General features: G+C 38.2%; 1 protein-coding gene across 3 annotated transcripts in view; it reads left to right on the top strand.

The window, feature by feature from the left end:
- The window catches only part of BRINP3 (BMP/retinoic acid inducible neural specific 3), a 220,875-nt gene extending 201,190 nt beyond the window's left edge, over window positions 1–19,685 (top strand). For all 3 annotated transcript variants that reach the window (XM_080407509.1, XM_080407510.1, XM_080407511.1), the window contains one exon: window positions 6,644–19,685. In XM_080407509.1, coding sequence (XP_080263635.1) covers window positions 6,644–7,760 — 1,117 coding nt within the window. In that variant the 3' untranslated portion in view covers window positions 7,761–19,685. The remainder of the gene's footprint in view (window positions 1–6,643) is intronic.
- The last annotated feature ends 1,552 nt before the right edge of the window (window positions 19,686–21,237 follow it).

Here is a 21,237-nt window from a genome sequence, read left to right as displayed (position 1 = left end):
GTCACAGACAACTAAGTATGTTCGTTTTGATGTATACGATCAAGCAAATTAAACAGAGATGGAGGGACACGATCATCCACAGAAGAGATGTGGTTCACATGACTGCAAAGGCTTTGCAGTCAAAGGTGAGACTGAAACCTCAGAATATGGGAGAGCCAGTTTGGAGGTCTTAACTTAAGGGTAGGAGTATGTGATTTGTATGGGTTACCTGGCTCAGTGTTCTGCTTCGCATAAGTCAGAGCAGAGGCTTGATGGTCTATTTCCTATAAAGACAACAGGTATTCAATTAACAGGAAAATAAATAGTATTTATGTTTTCATAGAAATTCTGTCATGAGTTTTACACTTCTTTTGTAACTTCAGGCTGCTTTTAAAAAGTTGGTTTCAATGGGCCAATATTAACAAACAAAAAAAGCGTTTTAAAAAATTTAAAGAATTTCCTGGGTGCTGTAATTAATTATATACTTTGATAAAAAAATATCCTATGCTTATCAAGTATTTTATTTCATTAAATTAAATAATACTTGATTTCTAAAGTAAAGTTGTGATTTCAAATGTATGATTCAGCAAAAATAGCTTTTGGTTATAGCTTAACAGGTAATTTTGCATGATGGTGAAGGCACAGATATTTCAGGCATCCCATTTTGATTTGAAGCTCATTGAAGTAACTAGGAAGATTCCGGCTAGATTCACTAGGTTTGGAAGTCAGAAGTTCTATATCTCAGTGTTTGAAAAACTGACATATCAGGCAAGTAAATACAATTTTCCAAATCAAGTAATAATGTTTGCAGTGTCATTAAAAGAATAATTTGAGAGCTCCTTCAACCTTTCCTCAGAAGCTAATTGTCTTTATTTATTTATTAACTTCTATAAACAAGAAGCAGCTGCTCAAGATAAGAAGCTTTTGTCACTAGTCCCCCATTAACACAATGAGAATATAAATGATTAAATAAAGCTGATTAAAGGTAAAAGAACACTGGGAATGTGTACAAAACAATGTCATGGGGAATGAAGTACCAAGAATTTATTATACTTGAAGAGAAGAAAGAAGTATAATAAATTTTGAGCAACGCCTCTTATTAACTTTAATGTGGACTTGAGGAGCTTAAAGTCAGAGATTCAGATTCTATCACTATCAAAGTAAACAGAAGGTTTTCTTAGTGACTCCTGTAGACCTCACGTATCAATACAACTTTAAAAAAAAAGAAAAAAAGAACTAGTGGGAAAATACAATTAGGTCCTATGACAGAATTAATAAGCGTGTTTCTTTCTGGCATCAGATTAGGGTTTGGATCTTGAATACATCAAATAATGAATAATGAAAAAAAGCAATTAGGATTGGTATACTCAAATAGAGTATTTAAACAACAAAGCACTCATTCAGTAGCAAAATCTTGGATGGATTATACATTATCCAGGAAGAGAGGTTATTTTTCTCCCTAGGTAGTAGAGATGCACCCTGCTTCTACTGGCAACAGACACTGAGGGAGAGCAGCACCTCTAAAATATGAAGCTGTAAAAGTACATAAAAATCTAAAGCAGTATAGTTATGTACTGTTTTTAATACTTGTGATAATATTTGTAATTTTCTCAAAACTTCCACTAAAATGGAAACAATCATAGAATCAAAAAATAATTTAGGTTATAATGGACCTTTGCAAGTCATCTGCCCAAACTAGGTTCATGTTCAAAGTCTGGTCAGGGCCTTGAATCACCAAGCTTTTAATACCTCCAGTGATGGGGATTCTACACCTCACTCATCAACTTCTCATAGTGTTTGGCCACTCTCACCGTCAAGAATTTTTCCCTTTCTCTAATCAAAATTGCTATGATATGACTTCTGCACCTGTTTCTTGTCCTTTTACTGTTCACCTTGAAGAAATGTCTGGGCCTAACTTCCCTACATCCTTCCAGAATGTATTGGGAGACAGCATTTAGCTTGCCCTTTAGTCTTGTGTTCCTCAGCCTAGACAAACCCAGTTCCTTTCAGGCTCTCATCACATGTTGCATGCTTCAGCCCTCTGATCATCTTGATGGCTTCTCATCACTGGCTCTAGTCTGTTGATAACTCTCTCATACAGATGATTAAAGTCCAGACACAATGTCCCAGATGCCATTTTGCAAGTACCAAACATGGGAGAATATTTGCTGTCCTTGACCTGTTGGATGCTTTTTTTCCTTAGTCCTCATTTTGACTCCAGCCCCAAGGTAACATTGCTTGAAGCCCTTCTCACTGGGTCAGCAAATCTGTTGCCTAAGATGTCACCCATTATTTTCTCTTAAATCCCATCTCTCCCCAGCTGCCATCCATCCTCAAAGAGGATCTGGTGGCTGTAAAATCCTAACCCTGCCTATCCGGCTGCACCAGCTGTTCAGCCAGGTGTTGACCTGCAGGAGGCATCTGCTTCTAACCAAGCCTTTCCCCTTGACTGCAGGGTCCAGAATTTTAAATGATCTTTTATTTCTAGGAGAAAAAGAAAGCTTCCAGAATGACATTCCAGTTTGAATTTATCTAATGAAGGATGAGTGGCTTAAATAAATTAGCTATTGCTGACATTTTATGTACTTTCACTTAATTTAGTTAATTTACTTGAGTGAAAGCAATAAATTTACAAAGTGTCACAGTATTCCATAATGATTTTTTTTTAAAAAGGAATTTATAAAGGCAGTTGATTTTATTTTTTAAAAAAGTATTTATGTTGTAAACTGTTCAAACACAAGTATATGTAGATCATCTTGACAGCTCTCTGGTTAAAATCAGGTAAAAAAATCAAAATAAGGTAAAAAATATTAGAAGATTATTATTTTGAACTTTATTTGGAATAAGTCGAAAACTTCCTTCCCTCTAAAGTTCTCGGTCTCCTTGCAACAGTTATGATCAAAGATAGATAGATAGATAGATATTAATAAGCTAAATACTAACTTATAAACTGATAACTAAGTTTTAGAAAGGAAACTTAATTGTGCAGCTATTTAGTTTCATGCAGACTTTTAGACTGCTTTTTCTATCCCTTAACAGAAAAGAAGGAAGGTAGGCTCATTAAAAATAAAAAGAACAAAAAAGTGACATTAAAGGTTTTGCTTCTCATAATAATGGAAACAGTAGATTAGATCATTAATAAGGAAAGAAAATGTTTTAAAGACCATGTGACTAAAGAAGTGAGTAACCCAAACCAAATCAACCCTTGCCAGCAAATTAATTTTGCTGGTTTAAATAGGCTAATTCTAACAATAGAAAATTCTTCCTTTCCAACAGTGCTATCTTCCTCACCAGGTGTCTCTCTTTCCATCACCTCTGTGGACTGAGAGAATTCCTTCCCTGCTTTCCCAGCCGTCTTCTCTTCATCAGTCTGCAGTAATGCCGGTCTCTCTTTCTTAGCCTGGTGCCTGTGTATGCCAGATACTTGTCCCATCTAATGGGACAAGTGTATTCACAGGAGAAATAATACTTGTGCCATCTAATGATCATGTGTAGTCACAGGAGAAATAATCCCCATCTTTATCCAAAACCTCTTCTATATGAAAAAACCCTACTGTGAAGTTCATTCTTTGACTTGTTTTAATGCCAAATAATAAGCAGAATAATAAGTAATAATATCATATTTTAAAAAAAATCTGTAATCCTATCCACTATATCTAAGAGGAAGAGAGGGTAGATGAAACATAACAGGGATCAACTTAGAGATGCAAATTATCTCCTTTACCTTATGTGGTGGGTTAACACAGGCTGCCTGCCAGATGCCTACTTACCGACTACTGACCCAGCTGCTCTCCCACTCACCTTCCTCAGTAGGAGGGGAGGGGGAAATAAAAAAAAAAAAAGCTTGTAGGTCGAGCTAAGAACTGTTGGCTGGATCCAGTTGAAGCTGGAACCAGCTGTGTCTGGTATGGGGCAGCCCCTGGCTTCTTCTCACACAGGGCATTCCTGTTCCTGTCTTCCCACTGCCAACACCTTTCCAGTGACACCAAGTACACCTCAATGAATCAACATGCAAAAATCTACTCATTAAAATCTATCATAACATATCTAAATATTAGGCTCCAGAAATTCATAACCATTGTGTAGCTTAAAGCTGATTGTGTCTGAACTATAAACCAGGGTATATGCTTAACCTCCAAGACGTACAGAAATCTCTTGTCCATACTAGCACAATGCCAAATCCAGGTACTAATCTCTGCTGAAAAAATAATGGAGCCTTGTGGGTCTGGCTTTGAAGCTCAGGCACTCTTATCTTTCTTCTGACTAGAATATATCATTCAAACCTATCCTTAGACGCTACAAACTGCCTAGCATGGTTGATGCTTTGTGTGAGCCAAACAGATTTAGCCTTTGTGGGCAACACTTTGTGATATATGGAAAATCTTTACAGTAAGTCTTCAAATGTTTATCTTTCACTGCAATGAATTCAAAATCACAACTGTAAGCTCAGGGTTACTCTATGCAAAATTAAGTTTTCTGGAAAGGTACTGCTAATACATCACAAAACTTTTCAAAAGCATGGACTTCTGTTCACAAGAGCAGTGGAAGACGATGCTAAAATTCATATTAACAAACCTGTTAACCTTAATGCAGTAGTCATGTGGTACCAAGTGGTAGTAACAGTACAAGCAGAAAACTTGGAGATTACAAAGTAAATTACAAACTCTTGAAATCTGCCCAGTCATCTGTCCAACGAAACAAACCAAAATAACAACTTTATGAAAGGCTATTGTGAGGCAAATGGCATAACCCAAAAATCGAAAGGAGAGTAAAACGCCCAGACTTTTATATCTTACATCCAGCAGCTTTTGAAGCCCAGTGTCCATTCCGAAATAAGTACAGAGAGCCGTTAAGAGTTAGGAAAAAGCTGTAATGAGAGAAGTTTGAAAGGTTAGTTTCACTCCTTTGGACAAGGATCCTCTCTGTTTTGATTGCTGTGATGCATCATAGGGCTAATAGCAACAGGATAGACCATGTGAGACACTGCCCGGCTGCAAAGTTCATCCCATAATGGGAAACGGGGTCATAACACACCTGATCTGCCGATCCTGTGAGCTGCCAGGGCACGCTCAGCAGGTACGGGTTACTGGCAAGGCAACCCAGAGAAAGTATGCAGGAACTCCCCATCCTACCTGGGAGAGCAATAGCTTTAATGTTCTACTCTGTTTTGGAATAACTTATATTGTGACATTGACCTTTCTTGTTGAATGGACATTATGATTTTTATTCAGGAAATGAAGGAAAAATTTGCCAAAATATTTATGCTTAACACTGACTTTCAAATAAGCACAAAGAAGAATGGCATTAAGGAATACATTTAATAGGTGTTATTATATTTACTTATACTTCTGGAAAATACTGATAGACTATATGTATTTAAAAAAACCAAACAACTCAAAACAAGAAGATTCCACTGCCAACCAGAAAAAGAGAAGGTAAAGAAAAAAAAAAAAAAAAAAAAGATTAAACAAAGTCACCAGAGTATACAATGATTTAATTTTACTGATCTTTATTTTCATGTTTCTAAATAATTAGATTTTGAGATGCCATAGATTTTCAGTTTTAGTATTTATTTTGTAGTCAGGAAAAAAACAACAAAAAATAAGATTTTTAACATTTGAGACAAATACAGATATGACTTAAAGTAAGACAGCAGTAAATGAGGCTTTTGCATTTTCTTTTTGAAAAAATGCAATGAAAAGGGAAGAAACTGTACAACCATCATCACTCATGTGGCAACAATAGATCTGACTCTGCAGCAGCCAAAACAGCTTCTTTAAACTGTGCATTGCTAGGCTTAATAAGAACTGAAAAATTCAGACAAAGAAAGAAGATAATTTTTCTCTTTACTGTTTCCATATAACTCCATTTTTCCTTATTGTCTTTCTTCTAGCGAGTGTGCCTCATCAGTCTAGACTGCTGCTTTCAGTATCTGTTTTGCCAGTGTGATGCAAGACATTAACTGTTGCTTCTGGTGAAACCAAAATGAGATGACAAGCAGAACATTAAAGTGATCCTTTAATTTCATCTCCAAAGATGAAAAGTAAACACAGCATGTTCATGCAAGGCTTCCTGTAAGGATATTGTTGTGCTGGAAATCATCTGAAGAATGAAGACCGAATCTGTTTTAGTAGGGTGCATGGTCCTATTTGTTATTCCAGAAAAGTGTTTTGGCTCACTGTCTGTAAATCAAAGTGGCTACAACCAGTAAAAAAGAATGCTCGTAAGCTTACAAAAATCTTCATAATGAAATAGAGAGATAGTAGAGAGTTATACACACTTAGATAAATACAAAGCACCTCCCTGAATAAATAGTATGAGGAAAAATAATCTCAACTGTTTAGGATTTCAAGGTGTTAATCTGAAGACAATTACAGAAAAGTGGATCTTTGTCAGGGTTCCTGAGATACAGAAAGAGGAAATACATGAACCAAATGTTCCTGTTGTGCCTGTGAGTTTGTAAGGAAACTTCTTTTGTGGTTTTGCATTGTTAAAAGGCAATTTATACATGTATTTATCTGACGGCAGATGCTGTCATCTGACTTTAGTGCCTTAATCTGCTACTAAAAACAGCTTTATTTTTCTCTTTCTGATAAAAAAAATAAGGTTGCATTTATTGTATGCAGGTCTCTCTTTGTGTTAAAAAATTATTTTAATGTTGCAGATCTTCCAACTATTGGCTCAACCGCATCCAGTCCTTTCTCTACTGCAATGAAAACGGCCTCCTGGGAAGCTTTTCTGAAGAGACTCACACATGCACGTGCCCTAATGACCAGGTTGCCTGCCACGGGTTCCTTCCCTGCACGGTTGGAGATGGCTCGGCGTGCCTGAGCTGTGCTCCTGACAATCGCACCCGCTGTGGGAGCTGCAATGCTGGCTACATGCTGAGCCAAGGGCTTTGCAAGCCTGAAGTGGCAGAATCAACAGAGCACTACATTGGGTTCGAGACGGATCTTCAGGACCTGGAAATGAAGTATTTATTGCAGAAGACAGACCGGAGAATTGAGGTCCACGCCATTTTCATCAGCAACGACATGCGCCTCAACAGCTGGTTTGATCCTTCTTGGCGCAAGCGGATGCTCCTTACTCTTAAGAGTAACAAGTACAAGTCTAGCCTGGTCCATATGATACTGGGCCTCTCCCTTCAAATTTGCCTGACTAAAAACAGCACCTTAGAGCCTGTTCTTGCTGTTTATGTCAACCCTTTTGGGGGCAGCCACTCTGAGAGCTGGTTTATGCCTGTGAATGAAAATAATTTCCCAGACTGGGAGCGGACTAAACTGGACTTACCCCTTCAGTGTTATAACTGGACGCTGACTCTGGGCAACAAGTGGAAGACATTTTTTGAAACTGTACACATCTATTTGAGGAGTCGAATAAAGTCAAATGGTCCAAATGGCAATGAGAGCATCTACTATGAACCCCTGGAATTTATTGATCCCTCAAGAAATCTGGGCTACATGAAAATCAATAACATCCAAGTGTTTGGCTACAGCATGCACTTTGACCCAGAAGCAATTCGAGACTTGATTTTGCAGCTCGACTACCCCTATACGCAGGGATCACAGGACTCAGCACTTTTGCAGTTGTTAGAGATACGGGATCGTGTAAATAAACTCTCTCCACCTGGTCAACGTCGTCTAGACCTCTTCTCTTGCTTGCTTCGTCATAGACTCAAACTGTCTACCAGTGAAGTGGTGAGGATTCAATCTGCTTTGCAGGCCTTTAATGCCAAATTGCCAAACACAGTGGATTATGACACAACCAAATTATGTAGTTAACCATAAATGTGAAGCACAACACAAAACCTTGAAGGAGTTTTTACAGTGCTTTTGTGGAACAGTTTATGTTTGGAAGAGTAAATTTAAATTGTCTTTTCAATATCTGTCTTATATCAGTCAATACTGTTGGATGGCAATTTACACACATGAACTTGCTGACAATGAATATATTATACCTGCAGTTTTGGTTTATGAATGAAATAAATACTGACACCAGTCTAGAAGACATTCTACTTTTTACAATAAATTTCATTTGTAATTTTATATGTTCCGTGGCAATGCTTTTGTGCATTACATCCTCTAGAGGGAACATAGAAGGATACCAATAAAATTTTGTAGCTGAACAGTTATTAAAAAGAAATGCTGTGGGATTCTTTTTTCTTACACAAAAGTAGTAAACTTCATACACTTTTGTGTGTGTTGAACACAGGAGGTGTAGTTAAAGAGAAGATAATGACTTGAGATTTTAACAGAAACTGTAGAAAAGTCAAATTTATAGAGTATTTTATTCTTAGGATGTGGATCTGAATGTTCAGGCTGAGTTGAAGTGACAAATGTAGCGATGCTTTACTTGCTATGTCTGAGATTTTCCTAAGGCATGCCCTTCTCTAGGCGCTTAACGTGACATACGGACTCCCAGAGTGGTAACATCGAATGCTGTATGATGAACAGGAGGTTGGTACTGGGAGAGGCACAGTAACAAAAGGCTGCATTAGCACTATAGGATGCAGGTGAGAAGCTGTCTTTGCAACTGATACTACTTATGCTACAAAAGAAACAACCTTTTCTAGCCAAAGTACTTTTTGAAAGTCTCCCTAATCTTTTACTTTGCATATTTATAGCAAGAATTAAGCATATATGCATTACCTCATCCCAAATACATACACTATAATATTAATCTAGAATTATCTGTTTTCAACTACCACACTGATTAGATTCAAATTAACTTAAAACATTTCCCTGACAATGCAACTGTTTAATATGTGATATTTTTTTTTCATTGGTACAGATAATATCCTTTCAGTGCAAGGTTTTTAATTTACAGAGAATATACCCTTTTACAGATGCATTACAGATATTGAAATCTAGTTTATGAAGTTAAAAGTGCAAATAAATGTTATTATCAATTAATGAAATTAATTAAGGGTGCATTACTCTGGATCAGAATGAGGTTCTTTGGAATATTACACATTCTAGCAGAAAAAAATACATCTAGGATGGCAGAACTTGGAACTCAAAAAGATTTTGCTACTTCTTGCAAGAGAATAGAACAAATGGCCGGGCTGTCAGAAGTCCTTGTTAGTAAACAGAGGGTAAAATGAAAGAAATTGATACAAAGTCTTTTAGTAACGTATCCTTACATTAAATCTTAATCTGTGTCATTAGTGTAAAAGCCAACCTGTTTTTCAAAATGGTAAGGAATAATGTATAAAACTACCATTTTATGTGCAAGCACAGAAAGAAAAAACCCTTCATGTTTAATTCACTTAAAATTTTAATTCAAGTAGACTTACATTAATACCAATTAATTTCCATTTTATTAATTTCAATTTAGTTACATTACAATTTAATTTTGAATTGTAGCCTAGTCTGAATTTAAAGTACAGTACACTCTTAACTTTGTTTCTAGCGAGGCCACAGCAGCACAAGAAATGCAATGTTTCATAAATACATGTAAGCAAAATAAAATGCAAGTCCTGAAACACTTCAGAAATCCAAGGAAAATCTTCTGTTCTTTACTGATTCCTGTCTTTGCTGATTTCACCAAATATTTATAAGGATTACTATTTCACCATCACACATTCAGAAAATTCCTCAGACCTTCTATATTAGGAATCCCCCCCAGAACTAAAATTAGTATTTTTTACTTATAATCAACCTCTAGATGAACTTCTGTTCACTACTTACAGCTTTCTTTTGCTGATAAATAATGTATCTCAGTCCCTTTTCCATGTGTCAAAATTTTGGCTTGCTCTTGCATTGGTAAGACCTTCTCAGTTAAGATTCTTACTATTTTCGTATTCATCTCCAAGTCTTTCCTTTGCTATGTCTTTGCAAACTAGAATAAATAGAAGAACTAGTGTGATTTTACTACTAAGTACCTTCTGTAGTCTTTTTAAATAAACAAGACTACGATGTATAAAATGAACAAAAAGCAAAATATCGTCTTCTGTTCATAGAAAGTAAAAGTTACAATAGAAATATGGGGCAATGATAAATAAATAATTTGCTTATTTTATTCCTTCACTAGGTAAAAATACTAATATGTCACAGTAAATTATCTGAGGGTTTCTTTTCGCCTCTCATGCTCCTTCCTAAAATAATTCCTCAATGACTATTTTTCTCTTTTTGGCTTGGGGTTTGGTTTCGGTTTGGTTTAAATATTTTTCTCTACCAAGATGGAAAGTTTGTTGCTATACCCAAATAGAATATAAAAATAAGAAGAAGCTGAAAAAGGTCTCAGTGAGACATCATTTAATTGCCACGCCACACATTAAGTGTATTTGACTGGACTAGTGCAAAACCCTTGTCATTACTGTAACTTTGTGCCAAATTAGAAGTGTGATACAACTTTCTTAACCTACTTATCATGAACTAGTTTCAGATTTTGGAACCTGCAGAATCTTGCAATAGTGAGAGTTTCTATTTTACCAAAACTAGATTCTGTAATGAGAAATATGAAAAATATTTGATAAAATATATTTTTTTAAAAAGTGAATAGTGAAAATAAAAAGTCACAGAATTGATCTGGTTCTTGAGTTCCAAACAAGAGCCAACAGTATTTCCCTTTTGATACTTTTCCAATTAAAATCTTTCTATGTTCTCAAAAAGCAAAAAGAACTTCAGGGTGTGTAAAAAAAGAGAGGTCTGAATAAATCAAAGCAGTCAAGGACCTGATCCATAACAAAATTTTGTAATAAGTTATGAATGCAATTGTGGGGAAGAAGGAACTGTGTCTGCATCTATGTATACTCATTTCCATCTGGACATTGCAGATAATATTTAGTGTATGCTGTACACCAGATCCTGACTGTTTTTTTGCTGTCCATTTCCCTTTGCATTCACCAATGCTGTTATTACCTGCCATTATAAACTGAAAAAAAACCCCAAAGGAAATTATAGTAATATATGGAACTGTACCATGACAACCTAAAATAGTATTCAGAACAAACTTTAGTGACTACAGGTATAATAACCAGGTAGATATTAATTATAACACAGTGACCTTCCTGCTTAAGTGAAGGCAACTGTTACTTGACATAAAACTCTTATAACAGTATTTTCCAAGGAAAGAAAATTCAGATCATATCTGAAGTCTGGAAGCCAAACTGATATCTAGTTCAATTGCAGGAACAAACTGTAATAAGGATGGGAAAAGCCTAGAAACCAGAATTAGGTTTGCCAGAGTGATCTAAATCTCTGAATGACACAATTTGGAATACACAGGCTGAATTGAATCACATCAAAAATACCATGAAGATGAATAAACTTTCATTTCTCTCATTTCTTGCTGAAAAGATACAGGCAAAAAGAAAATATGTTCAAGTTCTAGTGGTGTAGGGGAGAAGTGTAGTCGTATTTCAGGATGTTTTTTCCTTTGCCACAGAACAGTTATACTTGTACAAATATTTGGAGGAAGAGCCTTTGTTTCCAGAAGTATACACATATCGACTGTATTTATTGAGAAAGTGCTTATTCAGCAGATACTTCAAGTCAGTAAAGAGGCAAAAGCCAAGAGAAGCCGGTTTTTCCCAGGCTGAGTAAGCAGCCAGGCAGCTTGAGCAGGAGGGAGGCCAGAGATATGCAGAAGGATGCTAAAACTGTCAAAAGGTCATTTACTTGAAAATACAGCACATACTCCAGGTCCAAAGCAAAACATAGCAGAGCACTGAGGAAGAAAAGCGTTCAACACCCACATCACTACCTCACTGAGCTACATCTAAACTATGAGCCCTGCGTGGCAATAGAGCTATGACAGTGGAGATAAATGTGATAAGGTGAAGGATCAGTCTTTTACAATGCAGCAGCTATTGCAGATGACAGAATCTGAACTGTAACTTGTGCTAGCACAGCCACCCTTATGAACGGGAGCATGCTTTAGATGGGGCAATAGGGGCTCCTGCCTCCTGCCAGGACAGTTAAGAGTGCAAACGGGAAGCCAGGAAAAGTGGAGAGAGGGAAGGAACCAGGATCTCATTTTACTAGGCTCTTAAAGAAGTGGAAGAGAACCCCTATGTTCTGTTGTACTTCAAGAGACCAAGATCACTTTGTGTGTGGTCAGAGTTTGGCAACAAAACATGTCATGGCTCCTTTTTAAATGAAAATCAGTGATATGAGAGACCTTGATATGGTGTTATTCCTGCCACACACCACTGACTGAGACCTACAGCACAGGCAGTTTCTAGGGCTGCATGACTGACTTTGGGTCTACTCGCCCAGCTTCGTCTTCTAAGCAAGAAATCTATTCTAGGTGTGACATAGTAATCTAATGTTCTTCGGCATACAGATATCACTTATGAAGCAACCTATGACCCTGGGACACAGCGTATATAATGTTCACTTACCCACATGACAGAGGAGCATATGGCTTTCTGAGACATTCTAGAGTCACACAGTTGGGAGGGTGGCCACACCAGAGACTACACTGCTTTGGGAGCGAGGGCGCGTCAAGGAGCAGGAGTTGTAATTTCTTTCTCTCCTCACCAAATCAACAACATTAAGGTGCAAATTAGGATTAAGGAAACAGTTTTACCACCCAGAAATGGTGCAAATTTTTCTTTCCCTACAGATTATTTCTTGGATGACAATGCACATCTAAAACTATCACTGCCTCTTGTCAACACACATATTCCTCATAATTTTATGGCATGTTTTAGTACAACATATGCATATATGAAAGAGAAATACAGCCAAATGCAATGTTAGCAACGATAACTGATGTGGGGTTGTCTGCTCTCTGGACACGGATGCACTGGTTGTTGTATGCCTGCCTACGATCTTCTCTTCAACGTACAGCAAATAGAAAAGAGGGTAAAACCACCTGGGAGGCAGAGATGGTTTTGCTCTGAAACAATACTCCCCCGAGGGTGCCTAATCTGGAGAGTGACCACCTTTCAAGCACATTACAAGACATTTCTCTTTTTTAAAACAGGCTTTTTGTCATTTCTCAGCTGACATGAAAGTGGAAGGAGAAGAGGAGGATCAAAACCGAGGTGTACGCGTATCAAACTATGATTGTTCTGAGGGGGAAGGGGGAAGAACAAAGAATCTTTGAAGGCCTTTTGGGATCTCATCGCATCTGTGTAACTCACTCTAAGAGCATTTTGATACAACAGGGATAAATGCAGCAGCAGACCAGAAATACAAAGATGAGCTACAATCGCTTAGCATGAACATGACTTGAGAAAATTGACCAGAATTAGTTTTCAACACACAAAATTTTGTCTTACATCTCTGTCTCAGCAGAGAAGAAACTTTAAGCATTAAACGTGCATAAGAGAACAACAAAAGATAACTAGTATTACAAATGTGTAGATATTCATTTATGTGTCCTTTTTATTGAGCCTCCCCACATCCACTTCATTTTTTCAGTATGTCAGTTATTTATTAGGACTTTACTTTGGCTACAAAATTAAGGCATTGTACCATGAGAGAAAATTATTGTTGTGTAAATAAGATTACCAAATATTTTTAAATAACTCTATGTCTCGCATATAAGTATAAATTTTCCAAGTAAATCCTTCCTTACTGTTAAACAAAACAAACAAAAAGAAAAACCCTAGAAGTAATAAAATGTAGTTAAGCCAATTTCCAGAAGCACATGACAGGTGATATAAGATGTATAGATCTTGCTCAAATAATAACATTAATTCAACCAGTTCTGTTTGCAGAAGCTGAAAGCAGTTCATATTCTATTCTAACAGTGTAACAAATTTATCACATCATTTAGTAACAACGTAAATTGCTTTGGTGCATATAAATGTTAAAATACATGCCATAGATTAAGCAGTAATTCTACACTGTGTTAGTGATCTGAAAATGATTCTTTAAAAAAAAAAAAACAAACAAACAAACAAAAAAAAAAACCCAACACACCACACTGGTATTGTTCCATTGATGTTCTGTGAATTTAGTTCCTCTATTGCTTTCCAATGCTTAAGATTTCACTACCAAAATCAGTATTTGTTGAGGGGACTAGATTGAAAGCATCAGATATGAAAGTTCTTGTTTAACAGCAGGACATCAGATAGCATCACAGCTATCTTTTTATATTTGGATCTATAAAGTTAAGAAGAGGACTAAGCTACTAAGCATTTTAAAATGCTGACTTGTCAACACAAAATAGAAACTGGAAAGTATTAGAAGTTTTATCTGGACTAAAAGTCTCTAGACAACCAGAACTTAGTTACAGACATGGAAAATTACCAAACATTTATTTTCATGTATTATTTCTCAGCTTTAACAGTTTAAAATATCAGTGTTATTTCTAATAGGGCTTAGGTTAAATGGAATATATTGATGACTTTTTTTCCTTCATCAGGAAAGGCAATGTAATCCCTGTCATATTATCTTATTAGAATAAATTGGACTACTTCTATCACTTCAGTTCATCCCAGATATATTTGAAATGTTTTATGTGATTACTTATTAAAATAGCTGGATTATACACACACCACACACATACTTATTCCTTGAACTTGACTAGTTATTTTGTTCTTTAAAAGGCAACTTTTAGTGTCTTTGGTAAGGTTGGGAAAAGCTATTATATAATAAGAGCTCAAATACGCTGAGCAGTAATCCCCCTGCAATTCCAGATATTTGACTTTAAGGTTAATAGATGTCATTTCCACCTAAGCTCTCTAGGAACAAGCGAATCATGAGGAGCTGAAGTTGCTTTGTAAGCAAGCTCTTCGTCACACTGATACATAAGGTAACACATGTTTCAGATCACTGCAGCCATCCATACTTACATGGAGACATTTGTCTAGTAAATCTTAAGGCATCTAAAATTAAGGGTTTAAGATAGGAGCATAGGCTTCTTCTATTTTCAATGAAGCTCTGAAGGGAAATTCAGACATCTTAGTAGCCTACACCTGCCCAGCAGCTATCCAAAGATCCCAGTCTCCTAACCTCGGTTAGATGTATAGTGTTGAACAGCGTGAATAATCAAGCTTTGCATAAAAATAGGCAGAAGTCCTAAGGCTGTTATTACCCATTCTGTTCAACCTAGGGCCATTCCCTAGAGAAATCTGCAAAATAATTAAGAGACAGGAGGGAAGGAAGGAAGGAAGGAAGGAAGGAAGGAAGGAAGGAAGGAAGGAAGGAAGGAAGGAAGGAAGGGAGGAAGGGAGGGAGGGAGGGAGGGAGGGAGGGAGCAAGGGAGGGAGGAAGGAAGGAAGGAAGGAAGGAAGGAAGGAAGGGAGGAAGGAAGGAAGGAAGGAAGGAAGGGAGGAAGGAAGGAAGGAGGGAAGGGGGGGAGGGAGGGAGGGAGGGAGGAAGGAAGGAAGGAAGGAAGGAAGGAAGGAAGGAAGGGAGGAAGGGAGGAAGGAAGGAAGGAAGGAAGGAAGGAAGGAAGGAAGGAAGGGAGGGAGGAAGGGAGGGAGGGAGGGAGGGAGGGAGGGAGCAAGGGAGGGAGGAAGGAAGGAAGGAAGGAAGGAAGGAAGGAAGGGAGGAAGGAAGGAAGGGGGGAAGGGGGGGAGGGAGGGAGGGAGGGAGGGAGGAAGGAAGGAAGCAAGGAAGCAAGGAAGCAAGGAAGCAAGGAATGAAGCAAGCAAGGAAGGAAGGAAGGAAGGAAAGCAGGCAGGCAGGGATTAAAAATATCCGAATCATTTAAAAAAAGTACAACAAAACAAAGAAAAGCAGTGAGAAGCCATTAAGGGCCACATTTAGCCACTGCATAATTATGCAGGAAGTTTCCTTGGTCAATGCATTGCAATTTAGCATGTTGTGATGTAGCTTAATGTGAACACTTCTGCAGAATCAGGCCTTAAGGAAATATTTTTAAAAACATTAGGAGAAAATATAAAATCTTCTTATGAAATATGATATTTGGACTTATAACTGAGTTTCCCCTGGTAAGTTCTGGGAAATTTCCCTAAATCAAATTAAACTCAGGGAGCTCAGCCTGCCTTATAAATCACTAGTCTGAACTAGGCATGCTTCAAGTGATGCATATCCAAGTCAGGAAGCATGATGATAAAGTTACTGACATGAAATGAGCCTGTTAGACCAGGATAAAACTGTGAACAGGCACTTTTCAAACCTTGCCTAGACAACTACAAATGAGGCTTGTTTTTGTAAAGTATAGGATGAAGTGTCCACATGTGCAAGCTATATTGCTACAGTCCCACTTCATAATCAAAAACTTCTGCTCAAATAATTTTGAGGGTTACTGAAAACTTTGAAAATGCTCAAATAAGTATCAGGTCTTGGATATTTACTTCTCCAATGTTTGTGCTAGCAGTAAGGAGGCAACTAGAGAACAAGCAAAATGCAATGAATGAAACCCCTTTAGCTTAAGGAGTTTATCACTGGAGTAAGAATGACATCTTCTTTGTCATTAAAAAAATAGCACTAATTCACAATGTAAAGCTACACTATATGACTGTGCAAGGCTTCATATAAAAACAAATAGATGCAGTGGATGGCATCTGTAACCAGCTTCCCCTGGCTAAGAAAGCAGCAATGGAACTTGCCAGGTAATTGAACTTCACTTGGGAACTGTTTGATGGGTTCATAGTCTTGCAAGAAAGAACCTGCCTGGCGGGTGAAAGCACCTGTGCCTGCCTCCTAATTAGTATTTAATTGGCACTAAGGGAGCACAGTGACCTGGACTGCTGCAAATAGGGGCTGCCAAAAGTGATGTAGCAGTTTGCATGTCAGTTTGGGTGGGATGGGGCAGTGTGGCACACAAAATGTCCAGGATGCTGTTTGAGCTACTTTGAGGTAGTGAGATCTGTGCTGGTGTTCTGGTAGAAAAACCGGTGATCATTTCAGACAGTGGTGACACAACACAGGATACTGCATCTATAGCAACACTTGGATTGTTCTTATATATCAGGGGCATCAAACCAGATAGAGCTGCTGTGTGGAGATGTCGTTAATCATTCCCGTGATGCAGTCCAGAAAGTACCTGGTGCTCTCCCAGGAACTGAGATGGGGGCAGACCCTGTCTGTGAAAGGTGTCGCTTCAATCATTGAACTGTCAGATGAAGGGATGCAAGAAGAGGTTGGTGGATGATTCTCTATATGGGAAGTTGAGCAGAAAATCTATAGGGTGCTAGCAGTGATGCTGAAAGACAAGAGGTGAGACCTCAGGATGCAGAACAGGGTGGTCAAAAGCAAGGCTCAGGCAGGGGCAGGGCAGCAGGACAAAACAAAGCTTGGTATCCACAGCATCAAGACAGCCGCTCTTCCCTTGTATGGAAAGAAACAGGTGGAGAAGAGACATGGGGTCCTAGCAATGGAAGGTGGAGAGAATGAATTAGTTTCTTTTTTGCTGGAAGAAAGAGACAATTAGGCCAACAGTTCATGCTCAACAGGTCAAAGCCAGTAGGGAGAATGAGCAGAGACTACTAGTATGTTAGGACTGGAATACTGTGTCCAATTCTTTCCAGTTCAAAAGAGACATTAAATGACTGAAGATGGTCCAGTGGTGGGCCTCTAATGTGATTAGAGGGGTAGAAATCTTGGCAAGGTTGAAAAAAGTGTAGAAAGGTCCTGCACAGGGATCTGGACAGGCTGGGCTGACGAGCTGAGGCCGATAGTATGAGCTCCAACAAAGAGAAGTGCCAGGTCCTGTGCTTGGGTCACAACAACCCCATGCAGTGCTGCAGGCTGGGGGCAGAGTGGCTGGAAAGCTGCCTGGAGGAGAAGGACCTGGGGATGCTGGTTGATGACCGGCTGAACATGATCCAGCAGTGTGCCCAGGTGGCCAAGAAGGCCAACAGCACCCTGGCTTGTATCCAAAACAGTGTGGCCAACAGGACTGGGGACGTGATTGTCCCCCTGTGCTCAGCACTGATGAGGCCGCACTTTGAATCCTGTGTTCAGTTTTGGGCCCCTCTTTGCAGGAGGGACACTGAGGGGCTGGAGCGTGTCCAGGGAAGGGCAACGAGGCTGGGGAAGGGGCTGGAGCACAAGTTCTGTGAGGAGCAGCTGAGGGAACTGGGGGTGTTCAGTCTGGAGAGGAGAAGACACAGGGAGGACCTTATTGCTCTCTACAACTACTTGGAAGGAGGTTGTAGGCAGGTGGGGATCAGAATCTTCTCCCAGATAACAAGCAACAGGACAAGAGAAAAAGGCCTCAGGTTGTGCCAGGGGAGGTGTATACTGGATATTGGGAAAAATGTCTTCACAGAAAGGGTGGCCAAGTATTGGAACAGGCTGCCCAGGGAGGTGGTACAATCACCATCTCTGAAGGTCTTTAAAAGATGTGTAGCTGCAGTGCTTAGGGACATGCTTTAGTGATGGATTTGGCGGTCCTGGGTTAATGGTTGGACTTGATCTCAAAGGTCTTTTTGAATCTAAGCAATTCTATGTTTCTAAGTGGAGTTCAGCCTCGAGAGGAAAAGGATTGAGGGGGAGACTTAATCCCAGTCTTTCAATAGAAGACTGCATAAGAGAAGATGAAGGAATGCTGCCTAACATGCAGGATGAAAGGAAAAAAGGTGATGGACACAATATGCTTCAGGGGAAAATACATTATAAGGAGAAAAATCTTGATCATGACAATAAATATTGCAATGGATTGGACAGAAGAGTGATGGAATTAAGCCTGGCCTTGGCAGGGTCCTGGATAAGCTGGCCTTGGTCTCAAAAGAAGGATTTTCAGACATCCTTTCAGTGATCCCAAGCTGGAATTTTCTGTGTTTCTGTAAGGCTAAAGGAGTTAAGTCTTACAGATTCAGCAATACATGTCACTTCCGTTACAGAATTTCTGATTGCACTACAAGATGAACTGGCCCAGTATTAGAAATGTTAAAAAATATTTTTAAACTAATTTTAAACTGGAAATAGAGTTTATGAATTTATCTGGCTTGTATTGTCAGTATTGGATTCTCCTGTGATGCATCAACGTGAATTATCCCTGTAGTACATTCATGTTGTGAACCCAAGAAACCTGGAATAGCTTCTAATTCAAAATCCATGATTCACTAGATGCAGTTACAAGGCACATTTCAAAGGAACAATCATTTGTAAAACACAGTGAGAAAGTGTGGAAGTTCTGCAGAGAAAAACCTGGAAGGTTTTGTAGGAAGATTTCTGCAAAAGTCCTGTTGTCTGTAAGGTACTGACACAAGAATACATGTGAAGAAAAAGGATAGATCAGCAATACAGTTTTTCTTGTGTAAAGGCATGTTTTCTTTGGAAATCACAAAATATTACAGAAGAATTTTTCTTCTCAGGAGCAGCTTCTAAAATCAGGACTCAGTTTTTGCTGTAGGTGGGCATCTTCCCCCAGACCACAGCTTCATTAAGGCTATGTGTAAAGACCTTTCCGCTTTTGGACAAGAAGAAAGAGCAAGTGTGTGAACATTGTGGAAATGTTCATATTCCAAGAAAATTTCAGACCTGAGGGAAAAAGTACAGTGGTCTGTTAGCTGAGAAAATAATTGACAAATTGTCAAATTATTACTGCACACATGACAAGCAACTTACAAGTCCTCAGATAATGCCTTTGCTCTCCACTTAACAGACAGCTTTCCTTAAATCTTGGTCAAAGTATGCTGGCTGGAGAGAATGAATTGAATGAAAGCTTAAGTGTGGGCAGTCAAAGACTTACATACTCAAAATCTTAACATAAGGACACAAAGCTGAATGCTACTTGAAGTAGCCACTTAGTATGCAAACCTTCTTCAACAATACTAAAAGCCAAAGACCCCCAAACCCAAACAAAAATCAAAATGCAAGTATTCCAATGAAATCCATAACTTTGGCTTAAGAAATAAAAAAAGATCAGATGGCTTTCTGAAACAATATCACTCTGTTCTGCCTATCTGTTTACTAAACAATCAATCTGCAGTCCACAAGCTATATGTAATACTTTATCAAGAATTTAGGGCATGGTGGAAAGAGACATAATCTATGATTTGTGGTTATAAAGTACTGGTTTCAATCCTGGACTGTAGGTAGATCAACAGAAGTGTGTGCACCAGTCCATCAAAATAGCTACAGATTCATTTGACAGTATCTGATATTTTAAGATCTGCCCAATCCACAGCTTGGATAAAGATACGAATCTGAAATCCCTTTATGATAATGATGGGTGATCTCCCTCCCACCTATACCTAGAAAGAGAGCAGAAATTCAGCCTCATAATTAGAAGGTAATTTTTAACTTCTGCTTTTACAGACACCTTATTCCACTGACTTTCAAAACCTTGTGATACAAAGTCTGTAAGTCCATCAAAAGTGTTCCTTTGACCCAGTGAAGTGCATTACAGAACTTTTATACAAACTCATCTGGGTCAGTGGAGCCTTCCCAAGGAATCCAAGATAGTAGAAAACCTTACTAATTTATGCTCTAAACCACATCAATTTGAATGTCTTCTGAAGAATCAGCACTACATCTTGATGCACATACCTACGCCTGGCTGTTAAAAAGACACACACACAAACTCGAAGACAGAAATTTATCTTCTTACTCCTTCCATAAAAAAAAAAAAAAAAAAAATAAAAAAATAAAAAAATTGCTAAAATCATGACTTCTCCAGACAAAGTACTTAATCGCTCAGACATAACAGGAAAGGGCAAAGAAAAAGCAGCCTATAACTAATTATTAGTTGCTTCTGTTAATATTCAAAATCTTGTTATAAACAACAGCAAAACAGCAAAACACACATTATATGTAAAGCAAGGGATTTGTTGTCAGCATATTTAAAACCTTAACAGAATAATCAGAGAACTAATATTAGTTAAGATCAAATTATTAGAATAAAACCAGAGTAGAATACTACTACACAGAAAATAATAACAGGAACAACAACAACAATAGCTAAATGTATTATTTGGCTTCAGGCAAATGTATGTGGAGAGAGGTACAGCAAGTTACTAACTTCCCAATTCCTTTTCTGGGAGGAATAGGGTGAGATTTTCCACCATGCAGCCACCCCCAGGACATGATTGGTATTTTCACATGTTTTCTAACAAGTTTATACACCTTACTCTTCCTTCACTGGTGTGAAAGTTCATACTACATGTGAATCCATTGCATATGGTGCATTTTGCATAGGTTAGATGTTTGTGTCTTGTTCTCTTTGTAACTTCTAAAATAATTTTGTCAGACTCCAGGTCTTCATTTTTTTTTATTATTTTAATTGACTGTAGGTGAATTTTCTAGTGCCAACCTATCTCTTATCCTGTGCTGGCTTTCTCTACCCTATAACCTGTGTCACTGTGTCTCAAGGCTTCAACTATCATACTGAGCCTGCAGTTCTCCACATCATATCATTATGTTCAAGTTGTGTTCTGCTACA

Source organism: Falco punctatus, assembly GCF_963210335.1.
Source record: "Falco punctatus genome assembly, chromosome: 11".
NCBI classification, from domain to species: Eukaryota; Metazoa; Chordata; class Aves; order Falconiformes; family Falconidae; genus Falco; species Falco punctatus.
This window is presented reverse-complemented; position numbering and strand designations above follow the sequence as displayed.